This window comes from Paramisgurnus dabryanus, chromosome 11 (assembly GCF_030506205.2).
Source record: "Paramisgurnus dabryanus chromosome 11, PD_genome_1.1, whole genome shotgun sequence".
NCBI classification, from domain to species: domain Eukaryota; kingdom Metazoa; phylum Chordata; class Actinopteri; order Cypriniformes; family Cobitidae; genus Paramisgurnus; species Paramisgurnus dabryanus.
Genome location: NC_133347.1, coordinates 34,236,495 through 34,263,415, shown reverse-complemented (window position 1 = coordinate 34,263,415; position 26,921 = coordinate 34,236,495). Strand labels below are relative to the sequence as shown.

Below are 26,921 nucleotides of genomic sequence, written 5' to 3'. Positions count from 1 at the left end.
TATCCAATCAGGAAAAACGATAAATTGTTTGAAACCTCTACGAGTGTAGAGTTTACTCAATAGGGTGGGGTGACACAAAAGGGGTTAAACCATAAAGTAAACATCACTTAAAATTTTTTTGTTTTGCCCATATTCTTAAAAAAATCTTAGTTCGTTTAACTTTTAAGTGTATCAAATCTATTAAACTAAAACAATCAAGTGAAATGAACTTAACATTTTTAGTATATGTTGTAAGGAATACCCAATAAAGACACATGGCTGCCAATAACACATCCCAAATGTTATCAACCACTAGTGAAATGTTGCAGAAAGTGATCTCATATTCTTGTACTTTTGTGTAAATCTTATTTTTTTTTTTTCATTTTTTCACGCTTTTATTCATTACAAATTATACATACACTTCACAACATTATAACCACAAATCATGAGCTGAACTCAAAGATCTAAGACTTTTTCTATGTACACAAAATGCTAATTTCTCTCAAACATTGTTGACCAATCTGTCTAAATCAGTGTTAGTGAACAGTTCTTCTTTGCCAAGATAATCCATCGACCTTACAGGTGTGGCATATCAAGATGCTATTTAGACAGCATGATTATTGCACAGATGTGCCTTAGACTGGCCACGATAAAAGGCCACTATAAAATGTGCAGTTTTACTGTATTGGTTGGTCAATACTAATTATTATTAGTATGTGATCTCCTTGGGTTTGGACCCATGACCTTTTGCGCTGCTAACACAATGCTCTACCACTGAGCTTAACAGCAGCACATAACTTAATATGTACAGGAGACAAAATGTTCACTTAAATAGTTTATTTCATTGAAACCACCAGCATTAAAAGATTTTATAAAACAGCACAAAATTTGCAAGTTCAAAAAGGCTTGGTACAGTATTAATAGGCAGTTGATTTAAAGGTTTAAAGTGTTTTTATTGACAAACATGTGATATATGCATGATGGTCTCCAACACGACTTCGTGCTATTTGGCTTTAACAGTGTAGCTTCTGTCTTGCTGTCATATCTTTCCTGGATCCTCCTTGAGTGTAACAGTCCTGTTGAAAATCAGCTGGGGAGAAAAAAAATGACAAAGGTGATGTATAATAAAGACAGTGCTTTCCTCCACTGTATGTCAAAACCCCTCTCTGAAAAATTGCCTGTTTGTAAAAAGACCCTACCTTTTCAGCAGTGCTATCAGGATCCACAGAGAAATAACCCACTCTTTCAAACTGAAACTTATCAAACACTTTGGCTGTGCTCACGGATTGGTCCACTAAGGCACTTTCAATTACTGTTAAGGAATCCTAAAAAGAAGAATAAATGATAGATTAAAACTTTTCAGAAGCTTTTCAACTGACAAGTAAAATGTCTGAATATTATTTTAATATAATGTCATTCCTGTTTGCAGTTTGAATAGCAGTGAAACATAATATGCATGCCATTATTTAAGAATGTATCTTTTATAATGCATTGCCTTACAGGGTTAATGTCACTCAGGAATCCCGCAGGGACCTCTGCTGGGTCCTCTGGGTTTTTATGGAGGAAGCTGCAGAAAGAAACATCGATTACAAAACAGTTAGTGGAAACCATGGGCAGGTGGTCAAAAGACCCATATTATACCTTCACAAGGAATTGATGGAATTTCAGAGCATTCGTTTTTTTGTGCTTTACTAAACATTATTTGTAAAAAATTTTACACTATTGTAGCACTTCTTTTCCCGAGTCTGTAAGTAACATTCTGTTACCTCCAGACTCGATGAGTCAACCAGGACTCCTTCTCCTTTCTTGCGTATGCTTTGGGAATTATTTAAATGAGGAATACTGTGACTTAATAATATACAGAAGGGACATATTGTAGTTCTAGAAAAGTGTTTTTCATTAAAAATCTCCCTTTGGAGTGGACTTTTAGTGTTGGTACTTTTTTATGCCCAGACATCAACTTTTCATTGAAAAAGTGAAAAAGCATAATAAGACCCATTTGAACTGTGGAAAATGGCATTACAGTACTTAACTATAAAGTGATAAAAGTGTGAATATAGAGAAGAGACTTACAGGCGTTCGTATAGGCGCACTTCACACACCAGTGGTTCGCTCACCCAGTGAATAAATGCTTTGGGTTTGTCCACGGAATCTGAGCTGGCACATGTCACCTCCAACTCACATACTTTACCACAGTCATCCTAAAACAGAGAACATAGGGGAGTCAGATGTTTTTATTTCAGTCAATTTGTATTTTACATTATTTTGGGTTGCTGTACACATCATAATAGTATTTGCATTTGCCTGCTGGATTGACAGTACCACAAATCCGTAAATTCTTTTCTGCACTGCAATTTTGGATATACGTCTTTAAAATGTTAAAATGTTTTCTGAATGTCTATTCACAGTGTGCAAAGTGCTCGTTTATGTTTTTGTTTCAGTGCAACACAAACTGGTTTTCTGGAGTGAATCGTGATCATGATTGTTTTTTGTGTACAGATTAAGACTTACTCCCTAAACTGAGATTATTGACACGGGATAACAATAGCAACGTTCTCTCTTTTAGCATTTAAAGTAATATTACGGCGTTATGTCTTGCAGTTTTAAAAATGCAGTGTGTAATTTTTAGAAGGATCTCTTGACAGAAATGCATAATAATATACAAAACTATATTATCAGGGTTGTATACAGACCTTTCATAATGAACCATTATGCTTTTATTACCTTAGAATGAGATGTTTTTATCTACATACACCGAGGGCCCACTTACATAGAAGTCACCATTTTGTGCCACAATGTTTCTACAGAAGCCCTTAATGGACAAAATTTTTTACTAAGTGTGACCAAAATAAAAAAAATTTAAAAGTCCTGATGGCCAATAAAAACCCTGAAACCAGTTTGGAATTTGTGTCTCTTTAATCTGAAATATATCCTCATTGAACTCAAAGGAAGTGGGAAATTATTGGGGATGTGTTAAGAGTTTAGGTACATACCTTTATGACACGCTGCACAGAAATTACATAACCTGCATGTCTCAAGCCCACCGGCTGATCTGGTGTTAAACGCTTATAGCCCTTCTCCATCACCTACAGCAAAAAATGACTTCATCTCTTCATGTGGTTCAGTGGTAAACAGAAATCTATACTGTATGAAATCATCCTAAACACACATACCTCCCTGAAGTCAGTTTGCTCAATATAGATGGTCTTTGAGAAAGAAATCATATGACTGCCTTTGGACTCATTGGCAGGGAAATCTGGAACCTGAAGCTTTTTCTGTAGATGAAGCAAAAACAAATATTTCTGGTCTACTGCAGTTGCATTCGTCCTCATGTAAAACAAACACAACAGTAGTAGTTTGTGCACATATGCATGCGTGTACCTGTGCATTGGCAGGAAGATTGGTGATGGTCACTTTTAGGGGCTCGAGCACAGCCATAACGCGAGGAGCAATGTCATTAAGCACCTCCCTACCACACGCCTCCAGCAAATGTGGCTCTGTGGTGGTTTGTGAAACAGTTACACCTACCTAAAACAAAACTGTTGTGTTAGATTTGGTGGAATAGATTTTTGAATTAAAGCATTAAAAAATTTGCAATAATACTGCATACTCAATCATTTCCCAATTTTCTTTTTTTTTCTTTTTTTTCTGTAAAGCTGCTTTGAAACGATGCAACATTGTAATTCAATGCTATATAAATAAATTTGATTCGACTGTCCCACCAAATATTCAGCAAAATAGCATTTTACTTCAAGTTTTTGTCTCGTTAAATTATTGTTCCAATTATCTCACCCGGGCACAGAAATTATTGATGGCTTGCGGAGGGAAGCCACGCCTTCGGAGAGCTGTGAGGGTGAAGAGACGTGGGTCATCCCAATCCCTGGACAACACAAAACATAACAGAGTGACTAAAACCAAGCTTGACTTTTGTTCAAGTAATGATTAGGACCATTTATATCAGATACAAGAAGACAATGTGGAAGTCTGTGTACGAGTTACCTAACAACCCCTGTTTCAACCAGTTTAATGATCTTCCTTTTAGAGACGACAGTGTAGGTGAGGTTAAGTCGGCCATATTCCCACTGCACAGGGCAGTACAAATCAAGAGCATTGCACAGCCAAAAATACGACGACCGCCTGTAATATTCATAAGGACATCACATAATATTAAATGTCATATCAGGGCTTTAAAATAAATTTAATCAAAAAGTGAATGTGTTCCCATATATTTAGTTGGCAAAGTCAAAATGGGATCCATTTTTGGATTTAGTTCAGAAATTAAACTCTTTCGTTAAGAATGCTTCTATGGAAATGCATGTGTGAAAATGAAATTCATTTGATTCTAGTTACGTACCTGGCCTGAAACTCTTTAGTGCAGAGAGAGTGTGTGATATGTTCAATAGAGTCACACAGACAGTGTGTGTAGTCATACGTGGGGTATATGCACCTGCAAACAGAAAAAAAAAATCGACATTGAGGTTAGACAAAACTATTGCATATGAAGAATAATGAAAATCAAGTATCTTACCAAGTATCTCCTGTCCTGTGGTGTGGCGTGTATTTGATTCGGTATGCCACCGGGTCCATTTTTCCATCTTCCATGACCAGTTTCATCCTGAGAGTGACTTCTCCCTCTGCATACATACCCTTCCTCATCCTGTCAAACAGGACCAGAGACTCTTCTATGGGCCGATCTCTCCAGGGTGATGGAGGGACGTTATGACCCTTCAGTTCCTCTCCACGCTGGTGGCACACGTACGCGTGACCCCTGATACACAAAACGCGTCACCAAAATGATGCATTTTACCTTTATTAATATTGTCGTGAACTCCATATTTACCTTTAATTAACTTTAACATATATATGTGTGTCAGCAGGGCATTACTATGTACACAACCACCATAAAATGATAAAAATCCACCCACTTCTCTTTATTTAATCCCTATTTAACCTAAAGGGTCTCATAAATCAAGCAGTTTTAATTTCCTTTGCAAGCCCCGCCCACTGACAGACTCGTGTTAGCATCGTTTCCACTGTAAGTGAATCTCCATGCTGGAGAAGCTGAAGCAATAAAAATGTGTTTAGTATTGAATGTGAAAGTGAATTTACCAGTATTCATTTATGATCTGTGAGGTATTTTGAGCCGAAACTTAAACACATTCTGGGCACACTGGAGACATATACTACATTTTGTGGTCTCCTTTAAATATGTGTGTGTGTGTGTGTGTGTGTGTGTGTGTGTGTGTGTGTGTGTGTGTGTGTGTGTGTGTGTGTGTGTGTGTGTGTGTGCATAATCATACCTGCGAATAAGATCGACTGCAAGATCATAGAGGCGCTGGAAGTGATCAGACGCATGCGTGATGTCATATGGTGTGTACCCTGAATGAGAGAAATGGACAAAAATCTCATATAAATGATAAAAATCTACTGAAACATTTGTTTGCCATTGGGCTGAAAATAAGTATTTCCTTTTCAATACAAGATCCAACATATTTTGATTGTCTGCATACTTTGTGCAATGTTTATAACACTGTGAGTTGGGAGTATAAACAACACAACTGTCCAACTGTAATCATCACAGCCAGCCAGTGTTGGCGAACGTTAACTACAAATCCTCACCAAGCCACTCCACCATGTCTTTGATGGCAGTGAAGTATTTCTCTTCCTCTTTCTCTGGGTTTGTGTCGTCATACCGCAGGAAGCAAATGCCGTTATTGGCCTTCACAGAGAGACAGAAGTCAGATTTCATCACTTTGTGTATAACACTAGCTGTTCATGTGCATAACAGGTGTGTACCTTGGCATAACCGAAGTTGAAGTTAATTGCTTTGGCATGACCAATGTGAAGAATCCCATTGGGCTCAGGAGGAAAACGTGTGCGAATCTATAATGACAAAGAAATAGGTGAAGATTTTACCAGAATAAACATTAAAAATCTACAATTGTCCCGACTATTGTTCCTATTTAAACTCCTCACTGTAGCAAACCCAGATAATAAAGTACCTGTCCACCAGTGATTTCCAAGTGCTGCTTCAGCAAATTCATAGTGTTAGGTGTCACAACATAGCCCTCAGTCTTATAATTCTCCCCTAGGGAAAAACACATTATTCACTTATATAATAATTCAATTCATTCATTCAACTTTGCTCATACTGCAGCCAATTTGTTTTGAAAAGAATTTTTTTGAGATTGACTGCACTTTTTTGCATGTGATAAAATCAGATGGTGGCACGAATGGACAAAGTGATGTCAGGTTTGTAGTTTAGTCCTATCTTTACCTGGCTTGTGAAACTTAAGAGCTTCTCCTCTCAGCTGCTCCATTAAGGATTTCCCCTCAGTGTTCCCATCGCCTACAGGACAGATATTAAAAGAGTAGGTGTCAGTTACTTCTCCTTAAATTACATGGTTTTGTAATTCACAAAACCCATCAAAAACATATTCATTTCACAATACTTTATTAAGTTGTAAAATAAGTCTTAGGTGTCCCCAGAGTGTGTATGTGAAGTTTTAGCTCAAAATACCATATAGAACATTTATTATAGCATGATTGCCACTTAAAAGGATGTTTTTGGGCGTGTCCTTTTAAATGCAAATGAGCTGATGAAATGCAAACACTAATTGCTATAATGGTGGTTTTGTTGAAATTAAAACACAGTTGTGCTGTCAATTATTTTCCCTCTCTGCATTAAATGGCAGTGCTGTGGTTGGATAGTGCAGATTAAGGGGCGGTAGTATTATAATAATTAGATCCCTTTCTGACATCACAAGCAGAGCCAAATTTTAATGACCTATTTATTCACATGTTTGCAGAGAATGGTTTACCAAAATTAAGTTACTGGGTTGATCTTTTACACATTTTTTGGTTGATAGAAGCACTGGGGACCCAATTATAGCACTTAAACATGGAAAAAGTCACAAGCTCAATGAGAAGCGAATGCGCGGCTTGCGTGTTCAGCTAGCCCTGTTGTTTGTGTTTGAATGGCTTAAAGTCACTTGTTTACTGAAACTGAAACTGATTTGGATGTCATCTGCCTCTTGGTTCTTGTGGCACCACATTAAGTTTACCCACGAGTTTAACAAACCCGTTGTATCAGCAACTGGCCTGATGAGCAAAGCAGTCAAAAACGGAACGCGGGTGATCACGTACGTGAGAAACGTGATCATTTACCCCCAAAATACAGGACCACTAATCGCAAAGACACGTAAATTACCTGGCTGTTTGGTTTTCTTATCCCACAAACTGAAAGGCTTGCCAATCTTCATCATTTCGCTAAGCCAAGTCAATCTCCATTGGTCTTTTACTCCTTTATCAATCGCCAAAACATCGGAGCCTTTCTACATTATAAGTTTGTCCATGCTAGCTGAAATAAAGTTTTCCCTCAGCTTAACGTGATACAGCCAGAAAACCCGGAGTGGATCCGGTGCGTAGTGATTACAGAACACTTAAAGTGGAGAGAGGAACGTGATTTGGCTCCACTCCAGGCTTTGATCACATGCAACTTAAAAAAGGTGAATACACGTCGTCTTTATGAAAAGTGAATTTTATAATTTTGCAAGTGACGGAAATCCGTCTAGCGACGGAAAACTTTAATCCATGATCTTGGATGATATGGGGGGTGGTGAGTAAATTATCGTGATTTTTGTTATGAAAGTAGAGTAATCCTTTAAGGACCGTGTTTCCAGCTTTTTTTGTAGGTTTTTTTCTTACCGTTTACAGCAGAATCCTGCTTGAGCTTCAATTCCTTCTCAGTCGCTTTGGGTTTGGCTGTCTGTAAGGACAAAAGCCAGCACTTTTTAAAGCTGCATTGCTGACATAAAATGAATAATACCTTGTGTGACCCAGTGGAAACATACCTTGGACTTTTTCTCCAAATCTGCCTCAGTCTTTGCACCCAGAAGATGCAACACCTGAGAAACCAGCAGACTTTTAGGATGACCAAACAAACTAAAATGAAAGATTTAAACGAATACACACACTCACCTGCATATCCACTTCATGTTTTACAATCTTCCCATCAGCCCATTTAAGGGCACTTCTGGCCTCTCCTGAAAAGCACAAACAGAAAGTATTACTAAGTTGCACAACATTTCACTGTGTTTATAACCAACATATACGACAAGCTGTCTTACCCATGAGTATGCCCATGTTGAAGCGATATCTTTCTATCAACAGCTGATCCTTGTGTTTCCGGATAATCAACTCCACCTGGAGAAGAATAAATAGTAGCTGCCTTACAGGCTGAATCATAAAACTTAATAATGTTGCTGACTTCAGGGTTCCCACACCTTAGTTAACTTCAAATTCAAGGACCTTTTAAAGGACTTTCCAGGTCCAATATCCTGAAATTCAAGTACTAAATGTGGGGGCACATTTCAAGTGAGAGCAAGGTTACATTGTGTTATCTTTAAAAGATACATTGTTACAGTTTCCTTTCGGGGGAACTCGCCCTGCGTCACTGCGGTGACACATTGCGGACGCCTCCATGGGTAAGAGCGTCTGAATATGTATATCAAATTCAACCAAAGGTGAGGCTTTAACAATAAAAGACATGGGGGACGCGGGAGCCAGGAAGTATATCACTATCTGAAATATTGCCAAAGACGGCGTTACATGGATGCAGGAAGTATGGCAAGGAAGACGCAGTGTCTCGTTCCCTTCTCAGGGAACAACAGTTACATACGTAACCCAAGATTTCATGTGACAAACAAAAGAATTTTGGTATGAATCAACATTCGTATACAAAAGATAAGCATTTAAAGCCAACAGTTTAGCACGTGTGCTTAAAAGGCTAGAAATTTAATGAAATTATCCTAAACTACACAGGGAATAATATGGATTTTTTTTCAATAGATTCAAGCACTTTCAATGACCTGTATCTATGTATGTAGATTTTCAAAAACTTCCCAGGGCCTTGAATTATTTCCCCCAGATTCACAAACTTTCAAGGACCTGTGGGAACCCTTTGACTTTCAGACTTTCAGTTTCACTGACCTCCACTGGAATGCTGCAAACCATATGAAAAATGTCACATTTTTAAGTTCAAAGTTTAAGTTTAGTCAACACTGACCCATGAATTTGTATCATGTGAAGACGTGGGACAAACAGATCATCACGTCACAGCATGACTTTTTCAAGTGGAGGATCAAATTCAAATGACAGTATATTACATAATCCTATTTTGTACAATAATAATTTTATTTTATAATATAATAAATTTTATTATAATAAAAGTCACCAATATAAATATACATATTTTTTATAGATTTTTTTTTTCTTAAAATTCTAACATGTATGTGTGTGTTTTTATATATACATAATTATTATACACAGAACACACACATATATTATGTAAACAAAAACTTTTATTCTGCAAACGATAAGTCGCGACTAATCTTGAGGCAGCACTAGATTAGATGATTATTTAATCATTGTTACAGCCCTAGTACGCACGCACATTGTCGCGGTTACGTGCCTTAATCGAAATGAACTTCTGCTCTATTTATTTATCGGTCTGGCTAGTGGTGAAACCCGTTCTCTGAAACAAATACCTTGTCTGAAAATAAAATGTTTTGGACAGCTAAAGACAAGGGGAGATGGCGAGCATGGATCACAACTGTACAGAGAGTTTTTACAGCCGGGCAAGAATTCAAGGACTTGTAATAAACACTGTATACATTCATTTTACACAGAAATGTTAGTGTTGTTACTTTATCTGCGTTAGATATGATATGATATGATATGATATAATATGAACATTAATTTACTTGTCATTTACTTCCCTAGTTATCAGAAATAAACTAGTGTGAAAGGACTCTGTTGTTATTGATACTATGTGAAAGCATACAGGAAGTTGTGTTTAGCCCACAAAAGCCGTTTGTTCATGTTGTTGCTGCTGAAAATGTCTATATGCAGGTATATATGTGACTGTGGTCCCCTTCAGCAAGGCCATTTAACTCGAATTGCTTCCCAGGTGCTGAAGGGATAGCTGCCCTCTGCACACTACTTAATGGATAGGTTAAATGAAGGGGCACATTTTGGGTACGTGGTGCATCCTTCACAAGAATGTCACACTTTTACTTTTACTTTCACGTTCAGCATGCAAGACCTCTGAATGAAAGAGTGTGTGGAGCTGTAAGCTACTTTGAGTTCTGATTAGATTGTGGCTTATTTAGAAAAACAATATGTGAGAAAAAAAACTACACTCAAGAATTATACAGTATACAGTACTACATACTCAACTATTTGTGTCCAAACTTAAGATTTTTTGGTAGTGTATATATCATCTTATATACACAGCAAACCTAAGGCACAATATAAAACTTTGGCAGAACATTTCTGAATGAAGCATCCGTACCGCATCCTCAATCTGCTCAGGAGTTACCACCACACCAACCCCACAGAAAGTCTCAAACTCATGAAAGTTTACAGGGTCTTGAGGATGGCTCTTGACAAAGTCCAGTGCCGCTGAGAAAGAAAATAAAGAGTGTATAATTGTCAGATAAAATTGAGCCCATAAGAAAAAAATACCATACAGCAAGTAAAAAAAATTCCCTATAAACAGCTTTGTTGATTCATTACCACTGGACAAGTGCTATAAACGGTGTATAACAAAACTGGGTATAACAAAAGTGCTTACAAAACTTTAAAAAGCATCCAAATTGACGCCATACATATTAGATGCCCAATTCCAATTGAAAGAGGTGTTCCTTGTTGTTTCATAACCACTGCTTAATATTATTAACTTATCGCATTAAGCATTGCTCAATAGCGGCAGTGTGGTGTGTCTCTTTTTGTACTGTTGGATATAAGTGCAGCTTTTCAAACTATGGATCACGCAATTCTAATGGATAAAAAATATGGAGGTAATCAGAGTTCAGGCATGAGCATAGTTTAACGCCATTTGTTATTACTTCATTTATATAAAGAAGTGACATATGGATCTCGGGGCAAATGAGGAATGCCACAGGGATCAGTTTTAGGCCCCTTCCAATTCTCTGTGTAACTGCCTCATCTTGAAGACATTATTAGGAAACATGACATGAGCTGCTATGCTGATGACACCCATCTTTGCATTTCTTTAGAACCTGCTAATACCAGTTTTCTAAGGTAACAGACTGTTACCGGTTTTTACTGATAAAAAACCAAATGGCTACACACACCGTGTATGTGTATATATACAGTACCATGCAAAAGCCACCATACCACCATTACATATGTTGTTTTTGTATTGGTGTATTAGAATACAACCAGAAAATACAGGAAATTTATATTTAGTATTAAAAACTGTAAACGTATAAGCTGAAGTGTCAAGTATTTAGGGTAAACTCCCTGAGCAACTGCAGCATCTCTTAAACTGAAATGAAATTAATACTAATTTCAAATTCTAATCAAATTACTTCAAGACTTCAGTCTCCTCAAAAAAGCTCAAGATGTGCTTGGAGAGGTCACACTAAATACTGACAGATGCCTGAAGAAAACTTTTAGTTTTTTTTTTAGTCAAATTCTTATGCATATTTCCTGTATTATTCATATTATATAAGCTGGTGGTAGTAGTGGCCTAAGACTTTTGCACAGTACTGCTTACTGATTGGTTGAGAAATGTTCCACGGGTATGCATTATTTTTCAATAAATGCACACCTGACCTTTCAAATGTCTTAAAATAATCACCAGACCAAAGTCTGTGGTAACTGTGGTATAAGCTGAATAACTGACTTCGGTCCTTTGAATTATTTGAAATTAATGCAGACCCACAGTTTACGGATTTCCTTTTCACATGTGTGTTTGTGTGTGTGTTTTCATTATATATATATATATATATATATATATATATATAATGATGATATAATTTTTCTATATTATTTTAAAAATACTTTTAAATAGGTGTGACAACAGAAATATAGATACCTGAAAGCTGCAGATCAGTGGTTATTTTTTGTTTGATGATGTATTCTGTGAGCAAAGACAGTCGATTCAGGTCTTTGAGTCGAGTCACCATACTGTACAGTAGAGTGCCTGTAGACTTATCCATGCTAGAGGATCCCAGCAGCCCTGCAGCCTGCACAGAAACAACAAAACACAGCTGTCACTTACAAAACTTAACAAAAGTGAGTTACTTCGTGAAAAGGAAAAGTTCATTTAAAGGGATTGCCATGCCAGGTTACTGCCTGTTGAGGCGAGAGCACATAACATAGCATCACATGCATATTGTACTTTTTAATAGTAGTTGTACCTGTTCAATGGCTTTCTTGAGAGTCGAAGAGAGTGCTTCATTTTTGAGCGTTTCCTTTGCTTTCTGTTCACTAAGACCAATTGACATGAAGAGAGACACCACGTCCGCCATTTCTACTTCCAGCGCACACACACTGCGTTCTGCGCTTCCGACACTGTATAGTTGTAATATTTTTCCGCTGACATTCTTGTCCAATCAGATTTTAATTCCTGGATCCTTCATCCAATCAGATTGGTCGTTGGTGAGCTGCTCTTTACAATGAGTTGCATCAGACGAGCATTGCCATGTGAAGTGTAGATTTGTTTATAATAGACATTTGTTGAAAATGTACTTGTAAAAATGTTATAAAGCCGTATATAATACATAAAAATTGTGATATAGTTCCACATATCATTGTTTTAAAAATACATTTGTATTTTTAGTCACTCCGAGAAAGTTTACTTATGTCCAGCTAAACTAAAATACTCCGATTAAAGTAGAAAAGCAGGTAGAATGTCCTTTATGTGTTTTACATTTAATATCTGCTAAAAATGTTATTTAGTGTCATCATTTATATTTGTGAGTATGCGCCATCTAGAGGAAAACAGCTTTATGTCGCATATAAACAGATAGCAAGCAACACTAGCAGCTGAATGGATTGCAGCACGTGAACTACTCTCATAGCAAATTAAGTAAATATATAAAGACGAGGTTAGTTTCTGTCATATTGGCGTTTTATATTATGCATGACTATTTAGCACACCTCCGTCCCGTGACAGTCTTTGTAAATGCTTTCACTTTTGTTTTGTGCAGTCCATAGATTTGTATTTTCATAGCGCGTATGTAACATCAAACCATTGAAAAGAACCTGTTCTGTTTATTACATTTCTTATTAGCTGACTTCATGACCAGGTCATCATCATGTCCCAGCATGCTTTGCTCTCAGCTGGATGTAAAGCTTGGAGGTCACTTTCATGCCCAAAATCAGAGCTCTGGCTGAACCTCACACTGGGATGTGGACAGACCTTCCGGTAAAAACTTAATCATAATCTACAATACACCATGGGTCTTCAGCAGGGGGTCCGAAGTGTTATTACCAAGGGCCCTCCAAATAGTGTTTGAATATATTAAAGATAATATAATATTATATATATATATATATATATATATATATATATATATATATATATATATATATATATATATATATATATGTATATGTATGTATGTATATGTATGTTTATATGTGTGTGTATATATATATATATATATATATATATATATATATATATATATATATATATATATATATATATATATATATAATCTATTTAATTGTTCTCTGATATCTACATAGAAGGTATGTGGCTTTATTAAGTGTAAAACTTATCCAGAGATGATTTTACTTGATGGTTTTACTTTTGCAGGTATTACTTAATTTTAATAATTACTTTAATGTCATTTAATGTTGGGGCATACATCTCGACTGTAACTTCACAGTTGGTCTTATCATCAAAACAAAGTATGTGAATCCAGTCTGCTTAATTTGATATATTGGGGGTCCCTGCTCCTCGTTTCTGATATCTTTTAATATTGACTGAATAAGGTAAAGTCAAACATTGAAATCAATGTAAAATCAGAAACAAAAATCAAACTTTGATGCTCCTAATTTTAAAAATTTCACATATGAGTCACAAATGGTCTGGGTGGACAGGAGAGGAAGCTTTATAAGCATACATCAGACACAACAAGACCAGAATATACTGTATATAAAGTAATAATGATAAATTTTTAAGGTGATTTCATATGTATACTGTCCATTTTCTCAGGTGGCGTGAGACTGCAGATGGACACTGGACTGGAGTAATGCAGGGAAAAGTCTGGACACTGACTCAAACAGAGAACACATTATGGTACTATGTTTATGGTTATCAGATAAATGCCGAAGAAGACAATGGAGTTAAGTGTAAGATTAAAGAAGAGAAGAGCTCAAAAGTCATGATTAACATGAATCAGGTAGAGGGAGACTTATGTACAGTGATGTCAGAACTGGACAACAAAGATGAGGAACGTCTGAGGGAATATTTCCAACTGGATGTTAAATTAGGAGACCTTTACAGAGACTGGAGCACACTGGACCCACACTTTAAACAAATAGCCAATGTCTTCACAGGTACAGTACATGTCTGATGATTAAGCTGATCGAATGATCGAAAAAAAAAAAAAAAAAATATATATATATATATATATATAAATATTCTAAAGTATATCTTTAAACAGCTTTTATTTTAGTGTGATCTTGTGTTTCTTTTGTTTTCTCACAAAAATGTGTTTTTCTTACTTTAGCTCCATACATTGTCAGAGACTCATGTTCAATATTTGAAGAATTGAAACATTTGAAGAATGTTTCTTGAAACTTTTTTTCTGTGTGTGTTCGAGTATATTAGGAGTGCGTATGTTGCGTCAAGACCCCGTGGAGTGCCTATTCGCATTCATTTGTAGCTCTAATAATCACATCTCACGGATTCAGGGCATGATTGACCGACTGTGTCAGACACTCGGGACGTCCCTCTGCACACTCGATGGTGTGGCCTACCATGATTTTCCCTCTTTGCAAGTTCTTGCAGGTACACTAACACACACACACTACTGCAGATGTTACATAATCGCAAACATGAATTCAGCTTTTCATTTGCCAATGCACACATAAAATAATGCAGAGTCACACAATCATTAGCTGGGTTTCCATCACTTTAATTTTATGCGCATTTCAAAGTATCACATGAGAAATGAGTGATTGAAACGGCGAATTTCAAATAAAAATCCCTTAATTTGAAAAAAAGTTTTATGCTCACTTGAGGTGGTTTTTAACTAATGCAAAAAAGAGTAAATGTGAATAACCGGAGATGTAAATGTATTTGCTGAATAAATTCTAACGTTAAACCCACAAGAGTCGACTGACCGTCTAGCTGTATCAGCTGTCGTTGTCTTTCCCATGGGGCTCGACGTCGTCGTAATGCCCTTGCTGCTTAGCGCCTGCATTATAAATTCTGCATTTCTTCTTCTGTGCACAACTTTCAGTTTGGCAATTACAAGTTGCACTGCTAGTAAATTTATATTAGTATCATTAAGTAGTATTTTGTTGTTATTAACACAATTTAAAGTAAAGTTGCATTTGTAAATATGCATTTGTATGTTTTACTTTTTTGCAAATTTTAAAATAATTCACTTCACATTTCGATGGAAACCCCACTATTGTCCAAAAATGTGACCCTGCCAATGAAACCCCAGCAAAAGTATTTTTTGTAATTGACTGTTTTCTACATAAAATCATGTAAAGAAGATTTTGTGAAAATATAACCTTGATATATTTACTATTGACTTAAGTAAGGTCATGTCAAATATGAGGAAAATAAATGAGTGATGCTTAGCTTCTCAAAATTAAATAGGATTTTACAGGGAGGGTCATAAATGTCATGACAGTCACAGACATTATCACACTTTTTGTACAGCTGCTTAACAAATAAAAAAATACAGAATGAATGGACAGTTGCTTTAATAAGAAAGCAGAGAACACGTGAGAGATAAAAATGAAATTACAACAGCTATATACAAAATGAGTTGGCTGGCATTCCAGTCAATAATAAAGTTTAAGGGTCATTATACATAAATATTTTACCTCAAACCTCTGTAGTAACTCTCATAAATCCAAAGAGGTTTCCCCAAATCATCCGTACACCATTATATAAAATCGTGAAAGTGCTAAAAGTGTTAATTATCTTTTGTGTATGTGACAGATGACAGCGTGGAGAAGCGTTTGCGTGATTTAGGTTTTGGTTACCGTGCCCGATTCCTGCAACAGAGCGCTCAGATTATTGTGAACTCTCGTGGTCCAGACTGGCTCAAGTCACTCCGCAGCGCCCCCTACATACAAGCCAGAGATGCACTTAGAGCACTTCCTGGAGTTGGTCTAAAAGTAACTATATATAAATTCTGTCTGTACTATATAGTATGGCTTGAACATACTCTACACACACAATAAATGTGAATGTGAACACTACTAGCTATTCAATTACTTGTGTTGCATTCCCAACAGTGTCAGGTGCACTGATAAAGGGGACATATCATGAAAATCTGACTTTTTCCATGTTAAAGTGCTATAATTGGGTCCCCAGTGCTTCTATCAACCTAGAAAATGTGAAAAAGAACAACCCAGTAATTTAGTTTTGGTAAACCATATTTTACAAGCATGTAAATAAATAGGTCATTGAAATTGGCTGCCCTTGTGATGTCAGAAGGGGATAATAGTGCCCCTTAACTCATTCCCTGCCAGCCATTTTTTGAAAAGTTGCCTGCCAGCATTTTTTGTGATTTTCACAAGTTTCACAAAATACCTTCCAGAAAAAAATTATTCTAAAAATATAACCATACAAATATATCAAATGAAAGAACAGACCCTCTTCTTTCAAACAAACAAACAAACCCTCTGCTTATAAACTCTTTAAAATGTGTATTTTTTTTAAAGAGCAAAAAGCTGAAATAATTTTATTTTTGTGAAGGAATTTTGTTAGAGATCAGATTCAGAACTATTATCAAAACATACATAGAGTTTAAAATTAGTAAATAATGTTTGTTTTTTTGAAAAAAAAAAGTTTTTTTCATAAATTGGGTAAGTGAGCCTTCTAGTTGATAATCACAGTATTGCAGATTAACAAAAAAACATGTTTTTTATGCAAATGTTTTCTCAATTGACGAGAGTTAAAGAGTCTGCACCATCCAACCATTGCATTGCCATTTAGTGCAGAGATCAGCTCATTTGCATTTAAAAGGACACACCCAAAAACAGCAAATCTTTCCTCACACCTACAAAGTGTTAATTTTAACATGCTATAATAAATCATCTGTGGAGTATTTTGAGCTAGAACATCACTTACTTACTCTGGGGACACCAAAGATTTATTTGACATCTTAAAAAAGTCTTGTGAAATGTCCCCTTTAAGGCCCAGGCATACTTTATATTCTGCATCCTGTAAGATCCTGCACTGTTGAGCATTCGAGGCTCAGTTGTTGCTCTAGCTTTGAGGACACATCTGTCATATCTTGCCTCTTTATAATGTACTTTCATCTGGGTTTCAGGTGGCCGACTGTGTGTGTCTGATGTCATTGGACAAATCTGAGGCTGTTCCTGTGGACACACATGTGTGGCAGATCTCCAGACGTGACTACAACTGTGATGCTGGTAGTACGCAAAAAACCCTGACTGACAAAGTCTACAAAGACATTTGTTAGTGCATGAAAATATACTGACACACCCATATGTCTTTCTTACTGGTGTTTGTTAAGGTATTTAAACAAAGCATTGCTGCAGACATAATAACCAACACCTCAAAGTGTGCAGCTTGTTAAAAGACTATGCTCTTATTTTAATATGAAAGTTCCAATATAGCACTTTATACAATACAGATTGTGTCAAAGCAGAAAATCAAGTATTAGAACTTATGCAAGCTTCATCAAAGTACAGCAGTACATATGATAAAGTCAGTTAGTTCTGGTTGAGTTTGATCAGTTTGAAGTTGGTGAAGACTTTAAGCATTCACTAACATACACACAGAATAGCGAGGTAAAGTTTCATATCATCTTAAGGCCTAGTCCACACGGACACGGGTATTTTTATACGGGTAGTTTTTCCTCCTGCGGTTAAAAAAATCCCCTCCACACATGCTTGGTTTAAAAGAAATCTTCGCCTACGTGAACACGCAAAAACACGTGATCACGCGCTGTCAAGAGCATAACACACCAGCAGGCGCTGATATAACCCTAATCGTAAAGCCACATTGGCCAATGAAAAGCCTTAATCAGAAGCAAAAACCCTGGTGTACTGTCTACACGACAACACTGCAACTGGCGTTTCTGACATGATACTGCATTTTCGTGTGGACAAACAGTCGATCCGCGTAAAATAGGTGACGGTTATAAAAATACCTGTGTCCGTGTGGACAAGGCCTAAAACTTAACACGTAAAATCTTTCAAATCTGATCCTAGTCTTTCTATGTGGGAGCACAGAAATAAATATGGCAAATGTTCACAAGTAAATCTTCAATGTATACAAAGTTAATCATCGGGCCCTATTTTAACGATCTAAGCGCATTCTCTAAAGGGCACCGCGCAACGTCTAAATGGGCGTGTCCGAATCCACTTTTGCTAATTTAACGATGGGAAAAATGGTTTGTGCACCGAGCGCATGGTCGAAAAGGGTTGTTCCTTTTTTTTAATGAGTAATGGGAGTATTTTGGGTGTAACGTGCAATAAACCAATGAGAGTCTCAGCTCTCATCCCCTTTAAAAGCCAGTTGCGCTGGCGCTATGTCAAATCCCTATTTAGATGACAGACTTTCTAAACTGAAAAACTAAGCGGAGGAAGAAGATCCCCAGTTTAAGATTAATGTTAAATAATTGTGTTGTTTTTCACTTGTATTAAAATTGTTATTTTTTTATTAAAACCTTTTAGTCATGGAAGTAAAAAAGCAGGCTTTTAATTGCTGTAAATGTATGGCTATCCAATATCATAAAAAAATAATTTACAAGTATGTAAGAAAAGGTTTGTACTCTAAAAATACTTTATTTGTAACAAACAGGAGATAAAGAATTTACAAACGGCTCTCCGCACGTTTCAGCACTTGGACAGCGTCAGTTTTTTTTAAGCATTACTTAAAAAAATTCTCATCTCACCATATCCACAGGTACAGAGTCATCATATACAATAAATCTGTGAGGTAGCATTTAAAAAAAAAAAACATTTAAAAACAGATTACTTACCAGGCTACAGGTGAAGCAGCTCTTTGTGCCTTCTAACGTCTGATAATCGATCCTCATTTATGTCCAAGAGACTCAATAATAATCTTTTACATTCAATCCTTTAATCTTTCATATTTTTAAAAACGTTTTTGTGCTGCTGCACATTCATGTGTGTGATAAGCAAACCGGCGTTGTCGTCTTGTTTACTAATGCGCTCTTAAAATAACAAAAAACATATTGACTTTAGACTTTAGAGCAGGTTTTAGTTGATCAATGGCGTAATCTATTTTAGTTGCCTCAAAATAGCAACGCGCCAACAATGCGCCTGAACACACCTCATTTTCAGACCAGAACGCCCATGGGCACAAAGGGGGCGCAAATGCATTTGCTATTTAAACAACGTGGTGCTAAACGTGAAAATTATCATTGCGCAGGGTGGAAACTAGCAAAAGACACTTGCATTGCGCCGGGTGTAAGAGAAAGCCCATCATCTCTTAAACCCCTGTGACTTTTTTACCTTTACTGCCTAAACATCTTTTATTCTTGCTACATTTGCCTTTGGCTTGCTTACTTAGCGTTTTAGTGATGATTTTCTGTAAATAACCAATACTGTTGTGCATCTTGAGACAAAACAATGTCATTGATATATATTAATGTATGTCAGTACAAGGTTTTTTTATAGGCAGCTCAACATGCATTTTAGTTTGTGACAAGGATAGGCCTTAAAGTGTTTTTAACGCTATATACAAAGTACTGTAGAAAATGACTTGAACGCATAGCAATACCCTGGACCATTGCATGAGCAAGAAAAATTTTCTTCAGAAAATATAAAAATCATGTTTCCTTTAAAAGGGAATAAATTAAAGCTTTTTTATCTCTATCTGCAGGTGATTTCTTTCGAAATCTCTGGGGTCCTTATGCTGGCTGGGCTCACTCTGTGAGTAAAACTTCACTACATTTATTGGATAACATTTGTACTTCATGTTTTAATGACCTTATAACTTTGGTCTCTTTTTGTACCTTAGATACTTTTTTGTGCTGATTTAAAAAGATTTCAGAAGCTAAAGGAAGATATTCCTGTACTGAAAGATGAGAAAACAGAGCCAAATAAGATGAAAGTAAAAAGAGATGACGGAGATGAAGAAAAACAGAAAAAGAGGAAAAACAGCAAGAAGCGTCAGAGGATATAACTCTGTGAATAATGTCCATCATGTAATCTTATCTGCTCAAACTACAGCCAGCCTGCTTTAATACAGTGTGCTCTTTTATATTAGTGTACACAAATCTGTTGCATTAAAGTGCACCTATTTCATTGCTAAAAAACAAAGTTATTTTGTGTACTTGGTATAATACAATGTGTTTGTGTGGTTTATGGTTAAAACACATTCTTTTCCACATACTGTACATTTTTGTAGCTCCAGATACACTGCTTTCCTCAAATGCTCTGATTTTGTAAATTCTTATCAATCTGAAAAGCTCTGTGTCCCTGAATTGTACTCTGTACATTGTGATTGGCCTGAATACCTCTGACGTCAGCCATAAATGTGACGCTCCTTACCATGTTTGAAAGATTACAAGTAAAATTACAAGTAGTTGGTTCCACTTATCAAGTGGAAAATGCTTCGTGTGGTTGATTAATCCTGATTAATCCAGTTGTTGTTGTGACTACTGAGGTCAGGCACACCTGGATTAATTAGTTTGTTTGTGACTACTGAGGTCAGACACACCTGGATAATCAGTTTGTCCAATAATGGCAGAAAGGAAACGAGGAGCTGGCTGAAGTTCAGGAAGTAGTGCAGCTGGGCATAAAGCCTATTGTAATGCAGCTTCTTTACATACTTATACCTGGCTAAACAATCTATGCTTTTTATTGTCAGAAGATCTCCTGTGAGTTTGTAAAAAGTATTGATGTGTTTTGGTTAAGATATTGAACAAAGAGGGTTTTGAAAGCATAAAAGTACATTTCTTCAAGTTTTTTTTCTAAGTTGGTTGCGTAAGTCACCAAATTCAACCTTATATTATTTAAATCACTGTCTTGTTATGTAAAACCACCATTTTGAAACATGTCAGCAACTGCTCGGGGAGCCAAAGTCTCAAAAGCTCAATAAAATGGGTTGAACCTGGGTCTGACATACTTTTTTTTCTGTTAACTTTGACCCCAAGAACCAATAATTGGAGGGTCTGCTCTCCCGGAAATATTGCAAAAAAAAATTGTGGCCATTTTAGTGTATTCACCCTTCATTTTTATCAGAAAATTGTGAAAAAAAAATTTTTTTTCCTCAAATTCTCAGTGGGTTTGGTTAGCTGCCAATAAATGCATTCCAGATACACAGAAGACACGTGCTGACAACATCCACTGAAAAAATAACTCTTAAAACACATTTCTGCATAATTTTGCATCAATTTAATGCAAAAAAGTAGGCGGATTTTTACTTAATTGGCAATCAACTATTCCCCCAAGTTATGACATCAGTCAATATACCATTCTTTTCACCAAACAGTATACCCATTCCACAGAAAAAATTATAAAAATCCAACCAAAATCAAAATCTATGATGATTTCACTACTAGTTGTTGATCAACAGGCTCAGAACCTTAAAAGAATTTTTGGCTACTTTCAAAATTCCGAAAGTCATACTGGATAACATGATTGTTAATGTCCACATTATTAAACATCATGGTGTAGGGATCTTTTTAATTTCAACATAACCCTGTTCTCCCAATGGAAATGTATCAGACACAATAAATATAATACAGCAAAATGACTTTAATTATTTTATTGCCTCAGATGACAACTATTACAACTTTAAAGGGACACTTCACCCATTTGCATTAAGCTTTGTAGCTTTAGAAACCCAGTCATGTTTTTGGATGGTCATGCATCATTTTCAGTTTCCCCTGAGACGGGAGAAATACAGATTTCAGTGTTGCACTTCCTTCTTTCAATTATGCAAAATGATGATTTTTTACATCACTGAAAGAAGGAATTGCTATATCTTTGTCGAGGGTGTAATACTACAAACACTCTGTCCTTATTTTTCCTTCTTTCTTCTACCTCGTCTTCTACCTTCTACAGGCAGGTATTCTTCCTCGGTCTTCTACCTCCTGTTCCTCCATCTGCCTCAGCTGCTCTTCCCTGTATTGTGGCTCGTAAAGATAGCCACGAACATCCGATTCGAGCATCACGCTTTCGAAATCACCCTCTTCCATATCATATTGATAATCTTCCAGCATTGTTGGAAAACATCAAACCTGGCTCCACAGAATCTTTTAGCTTAGATTCCAAAAAGATGGCAGCTGTATCATTTATTTTCGTAAGTCCCACCCACTAATCTGTAATAGGTCTGTAGAGTGAGTGGGTCCCACCCATAGCCCCTGCTGGAAAAATAAGGACAGAGTGTTTGTAGTCTTACACCCTCGACAAAGATATAGCAATTCCTTCTTTCAGTGATGTAAAAATCGTCATTTTGCGTCATTGAAAGAAGGAAGTGCAACACTGAAATCTGTATTTCTCCCGTCTCAGGGGAAACTGAAAATGATGCATGACATTCAAAAACATGACTGGGTTTCTAAAGCTACAAAGCTTAATGCAAATGGGTAAAGTGCCTCTTTAAAGTTGTAATAGTTGTCATCTGAGGCAATAATTAAAGTCATTTTGCTGTTTTACATTTATTGTGTCTGACACATTTCTATTGGGAGAACAGGGTTATGTTGAAATTAAAAAGATCCCTACACCATGATGTTTAATAATGTGGACATCAACAATTCTTTCGGAATTTTGAAAGTAGCCAAAAATTATATTAAGGTTCTGAGCCTGTTGATCACCAACTAGTGAAATCATCATAGATCCATTAATTTTGGTTGGATTTTTATAATTTTTCTGTGGAATGAGTATACTGTTTGGTGAAAAGAATGGTATATTGACTGATGTCATAACTTGGGGAAATAGTTGATTGCCAATGAAGTAAAGATGAAAATATTGGAAAAAAAAGTGAAAAAACGCCTACTTTTTGCATTAAATTGATGCAAAATTATGCAGAAATGTCTTTTAAGAGTTACTATTTCAGTGTATGTTGTCAGCACATGTGTTCTGTGTATCTGGAATGTATTTATTGACAGCTTACCAAACCCACTGAGAATTTGAGGATATTTTCTGATAAAAATAAAGGGTGAATACACTAAAATGGCCACAATTTTTTTCGCGATATTTCCGGAAGAGCAGACCCTCCAATTATTGGTTCTTGGGGTCAAAGTTAACAGAAAAAAACAAAGTTTTTGAGACTTTGGCTCCCCGACTAGTAACTGATAGCTGGGATTGAAATCATTTTTTACACAGCGCGGTTAGTTGTAACACAGCATTACAATTAAGCCTCAGGTATACAATGATAATGAAATGAAAACTGTAATAGATGTAAATACTTTTCATCAAAACGATAACTGTTAATACAATATCAGGGGAAATAACTACAATTATGATATTTTTTTGTCTTAATTTCCAAAAAATCTATTTATATGCATTGATGCATAAGGATGGATGGTTAGATGAAGGATAGTGAATGGATAGATATCCACGCATTCATCTTTTATAGGCAGATATATAAACAATATCCACCTTTAGTATATAGACAGAGTTGTATTGAATTATTTGTCTTTTAAAAAAAAAAATTCTAGCAGGTGTTACAACAAACCCTCTGTTTGTTACAATGTCCTGTCACTTTTGGTGTAATTGTACAATAGGTCCCACAAACAGTAGGTCCCACAAAATGAAATGTCATTTTCTAAGTTAAAATTGGTGAAAAATACAGACTTTGTCTTGGATGTCTGTGTAGAGAAACCTCTCTGATTGCAATGCCTTGCTCAATTGAGAGTAGCAGCAAGTCAATCACGAGGAAGTTCATAATCTTTAAAAACACCACAGACAGACGAGTACCACTTTAAATACAGATATTTTTTAAGTTAGATGTCTATTAAATTTTCACTGACAGCCCAAATTTTGCCTTGTTTTAACCTAGACATCTGGGCTGTGTTAGATGTCTAACACGAAATTGCTTGCCGTGCACTTATTGAGTACCCCTCCATCTGGGACTATTTTTAATTTTTTTTTATGTCTCTCCTAGTTCTTGCATCATATATATCAGACGTCAGATTCTGAACTGTGAGGTCCATATTGCTGCAGTGTTAAGCTCCACCAGCCATAATAAAACTCACCTGAACAAGATAATCAAGGTCTTGTATGCAGAATCCACATCCAGTGTTTGAATACCTAAACCACTTATGCAGTAATGTACAGAAAATATATTGTATGTGTGAGAGTGGGGGTGCAACATGGATCTTGAAAACATCTTTGGTACTCTGGATATGTGAGTTATTCTGACAGTTAACAAAGAAAAGCATTGCTTAAAGCCTCTTTAACTGCAGCACTGCATGGTCATGATTACATAAGTGACTCAATCCAGTCTTTCCTTTTTGTGCCCATGTTATTTATGTCTCTGAATGAATTATATGATATAAATATATTATTTGAGGGTTTACTGTTGGGTCTAGAATCTAGATGTAATCACTTTATATATAAGATATATAGTGTGTTTGCGTGCGTGGAATTTCACAGTTTTTTTTTTTCATATGTCCTAGAGTCAGATATACTCGCTTGTCAGAACTAACAACAGTCACTGAATGTCACTGCACACACAGTTTTGTGCCCCTCCTGCTGCCAAAACAGCTCTGATGCATAGAGGCAAGACATCTAAACATACGCTGTGTTATCTGGCAGCAAGACATTTGCACCAGATTCTTTGCATAGACTTAACTAGATCAAATTTGTTCGTACAGCACATCCCATAGATGTTCAATCGTATTGAGATCTGGAGAATTTGGAGGCAAAGGCAACACCCTGAACTCATTTACAGGTGCCTTTAACCATTCCTGAACAATTCTGCACTATTATCCTGCTAAACATTCTAAGACCTGAGTTTTGGTTTGTCTTTTTTATTTTTTTAGTTTTTACCATTGGGGATATAAAGAACCAATAAATATAATAACCAAATATTTTTATGTGTGGTCTTAGGGGGTTAAAGAGACCACTATCATCAGTTAACACCATTGACATGAAGGGGTGTACGTGGTATGTGTCAAAGTAAGATCCACATGAATGCCAGGACCCAATGTTTCCTAGCAGAACATTATCCAGAGCATAACACTGCTTTCATTGTCCTGACTTTTCATAGTGTATAACATTTAGAGACATCCAGCTGTTTTAAAAGACAACATGATTCATCAGACCATACACTTTCCTTTACTGCTCCATGGTGCAGTTCTGATGCTCACATGCTTATAATAATGATCATGGGATGATCATCTTCCTCATACACTTCCTCGGCTGATGTAAACACACAACACATCTGTAGACTTTGAGTTGGATTGTATAGTGGTAAAAACATCATTAGAATGTGTTGTAGTTGTGTTAAACTTTTGCCACCTGTGTTTAGTGACAGAGCTGTATTGCAGTGTGAAATGAGTTTTGATAAGTGAAAAGTTTTTGTTTAGAGTTTTACAAAAGAAGTGAATAAGATTTGCAAATAGTGTCAACCAGTAGCAGCTCCTGAATATAAATTTAGGTGGGGGGCGATTCTGGGTTGCATCGTAGGTTTTATGATTAACTGCTAGTAGAAATAGTTTCACATTTAAATGACTGAACACATGCAGAACACTTTGGGCAGAGGTCTTGTGTCCTCCTTTCTGCAGGCAGTGAAGGATATAACGAATAGATCCTTTACAGCCTTATCCGAAATTCATTGCTCTTCTGTAACAGCTAGATATAACAGCTGAATATTGTACAATAAACATTTAAAACTTTTATTTAATAAAAGTGTGTATTTGGAAGACAAATCTCATTGACCCTATTTTAGTATAGGCTATGTCTTGCAATATTTTTATTATTATTGTATATTTCTGCTGTGACATATTTTCTTAAATAAATGTCATTTTTGTTTTTGATTCCATATTTATTTAGTCAGAAATGTCTCTTCTGTGACCTGATGTCAGGGCTTGTAGCTAGAAGGGATACAGCAATTATCAAAATTTTTAAGGCTGGGTACACATCAGAAAAATTTTTACATCTTATAACATTGTCAAAATATGATAGACCACAAACATGAGGATAAAAAATCTTAGATTTAACGTTTTTGCTCCTATAGTGTGTGGTGTGCCATTATGTGTCAAAGACAGCACACCACACACAAACAGATTTTTAACCAGAGTTTCGACAGTGAACACAGGAAATCCAACAAAATCTTGCGAGACTTCAGCATAAACATGGCGAATGATATGCAGGAAGACATTTCAATGATAGTGCTTGGAATAATTTTTACAAGACATGTTGTATAAACATTCATGCTGTTGCCACAAATCAACAAGCTGATCCTCCATCTCTGCTGTCCACATCAACTTCACTTTGGCGTTTCTCAATCCTGATGTACCCTGTGGAGGTCGCATATGCAGGCTGCATACGTCATAAAACCTGGTTTATTCAAGTTAACTAAGCATTACATTCGCAAGTCATAAGTATATTACAACAATATACAATAAACAAGGAATAATAGTCAATTTTATAACTGTTAATATCCTGAAATAAGACAGTCTTGATGACGTATATGAAGCCTGGCCGGTTGCATAAAACTTTAAGACTAGTCTTAAAAGTTAGTCATGAATTTTTTTCTTCAAGACTGATCATAACTGTTTTAAGTATGTTACATAGAAAGGTAGATTTGTCTAATTTAAATCCAAATAATAAACACTAAACACTGTCATTAAAACACTTAACGTTCATTTTCAAAACTGTGCTACTCACCGAGTGGTTTGTGGTGTTCGTTGATGATTAAAGAGATTTACGTGTGAAAAACTCGTAAATGTGTCTAACATTATTAAGTAAATATTTCTAAA

The 26,921-nt window shown here is 36.1% G+C and overlaps 2 protein-coding genes across 4 annotated transcripts; one reads left to right on the top strand and one right to left on the bottom strand.

Moving 5' to 3' along the window:
• Positions 1–801: 801 nt before the first annotated feature.
• Positions 802–12,358, bottom strand: qars1 (glutaminyl-tRNA synthetase 1). The gene is made up of 23 exons (XM_065271310.1): positions 12,210–12,358; positions 11,885–12,035; positions 10,334–10,443; positions 8,109–8,184; positions 7,960–8,024; positions 7,833–7,886; positions 7,687–7,747; positions 6,257–6,328; positions 5,982–6,067; positions 5,776–5,862; positions 5,599–5,698; positions 5,280–5,358; positions 4,508–4,747; positions 4,334–4,426; positions 3,979–4,116; positions 3,772–3,859; positions 3,361–3,507; positions 3,153–3,254; positions 2,973–3,065; positions 2,053–2,180; positions 1,480–1,546; positions 1,179–1,304; positions 802–1,069 (listed from the first exon to the last, which is right to left on the bottom strand). Exons 1-23 carry the CDS (start codon positions 12,318–12,320, stop codon positions 1,019–1,021), a joined length of 2,325 nt encoding a protein of 774 aa, XP_065127382.1. The 5' UTR covers positions 12,321–12,358; the 3' UTR covers positions 802–1,018.
• A 247-nt stretch (positions 12,359–12,605) lies between these two features.
• On the top strand, positions 12,606–21,107 carry ogg1 (8-oxoguanine DNA glycosylase). Of its 3 annotated transcripts, none has more exons than XM_065271313.2 (8): positions 12,606–12,696; positions 13,085–13,219; positions 14,018–14,361; positions 14,636–14,815; positions 15,986–16,164; positions 17,325–17,472; positions 19,871–19,920; positions 20,009–21,107. In XM_065271313.2, exons 2-8 carry the CDS (start codon positions 13,110–13,112, stop codon positions 20,171–20,173), a joined length of 1,176 nt encoding a protein of 391 aa, XP_065127385.1. In that variant the 5' UTR covers positions 12,606–12,696; positions 13,085–13,109; the 3' UTR covers positions 20,174–21,107. The 3 variants fall into 3 exon arrangements, with proteins under 3 accessions (XP_065127385.1, XP_065127386.1, XP_065127384.1); XM_065271314.2 differs by lacking the exon at positions 12,606–12,696 and adding an exon at positions 12,749–12,899 and having other exon boundaries at positions 17,325–17,427; XM_065271312.2 differs by lacking the exon at positions 12,606–12,696 and adding an exon at positions 12,749–12,899.
• The last annotated feature ends 5,814 nt before the right edge of the window (positions 21,108–26,921 follow it).

Bases quoted from the DNA above. Each gene is read 5' to 3' on its own strand.
- qars1 (XM_065271310.1), bottom strand. From the start codon at position 12,320: ATGGCGGACGTGGTGTCTCTCTTCATGTCAATTGGTCTTAGTGAACAG. The intron at 10,444-11,884 runs GTATCTATATTT...TTTCTTTCTCAG, and splicing joins CACTGATCTGCAGCTTTCAG to CGGCACTGGACTTTGTCAAG. The intron at 5,699-5,775 runs GTACACACCTGT...CTCTCTGTGAAG, and splicing joins TCAACTTCGGTTATGCCAAG to GCCAATAACGGCATTTGCTT.
- ogg1 (XM_065271313.2), top strand. From the start codon at position 13,110: ATGTCCCAGCATGCTTTGCTCTCAGCTGGATGTAAAGCTTGGAGGTCA. The intron at 14,362-14,635 runs GTACAGTACATG...CGAGTATATTAG, and splicing joins AATAGCCAATGTCTTCACAG to GAGTGCGTATGTTGCGTCAA. The intron at 14,816-15,985 runs GTACACTAACAC...TGTATGTGACAG, and splicing joins CTCTTTGCAAGTTCTTGCAG to ATGACAGCGTGGAGAAGCGT.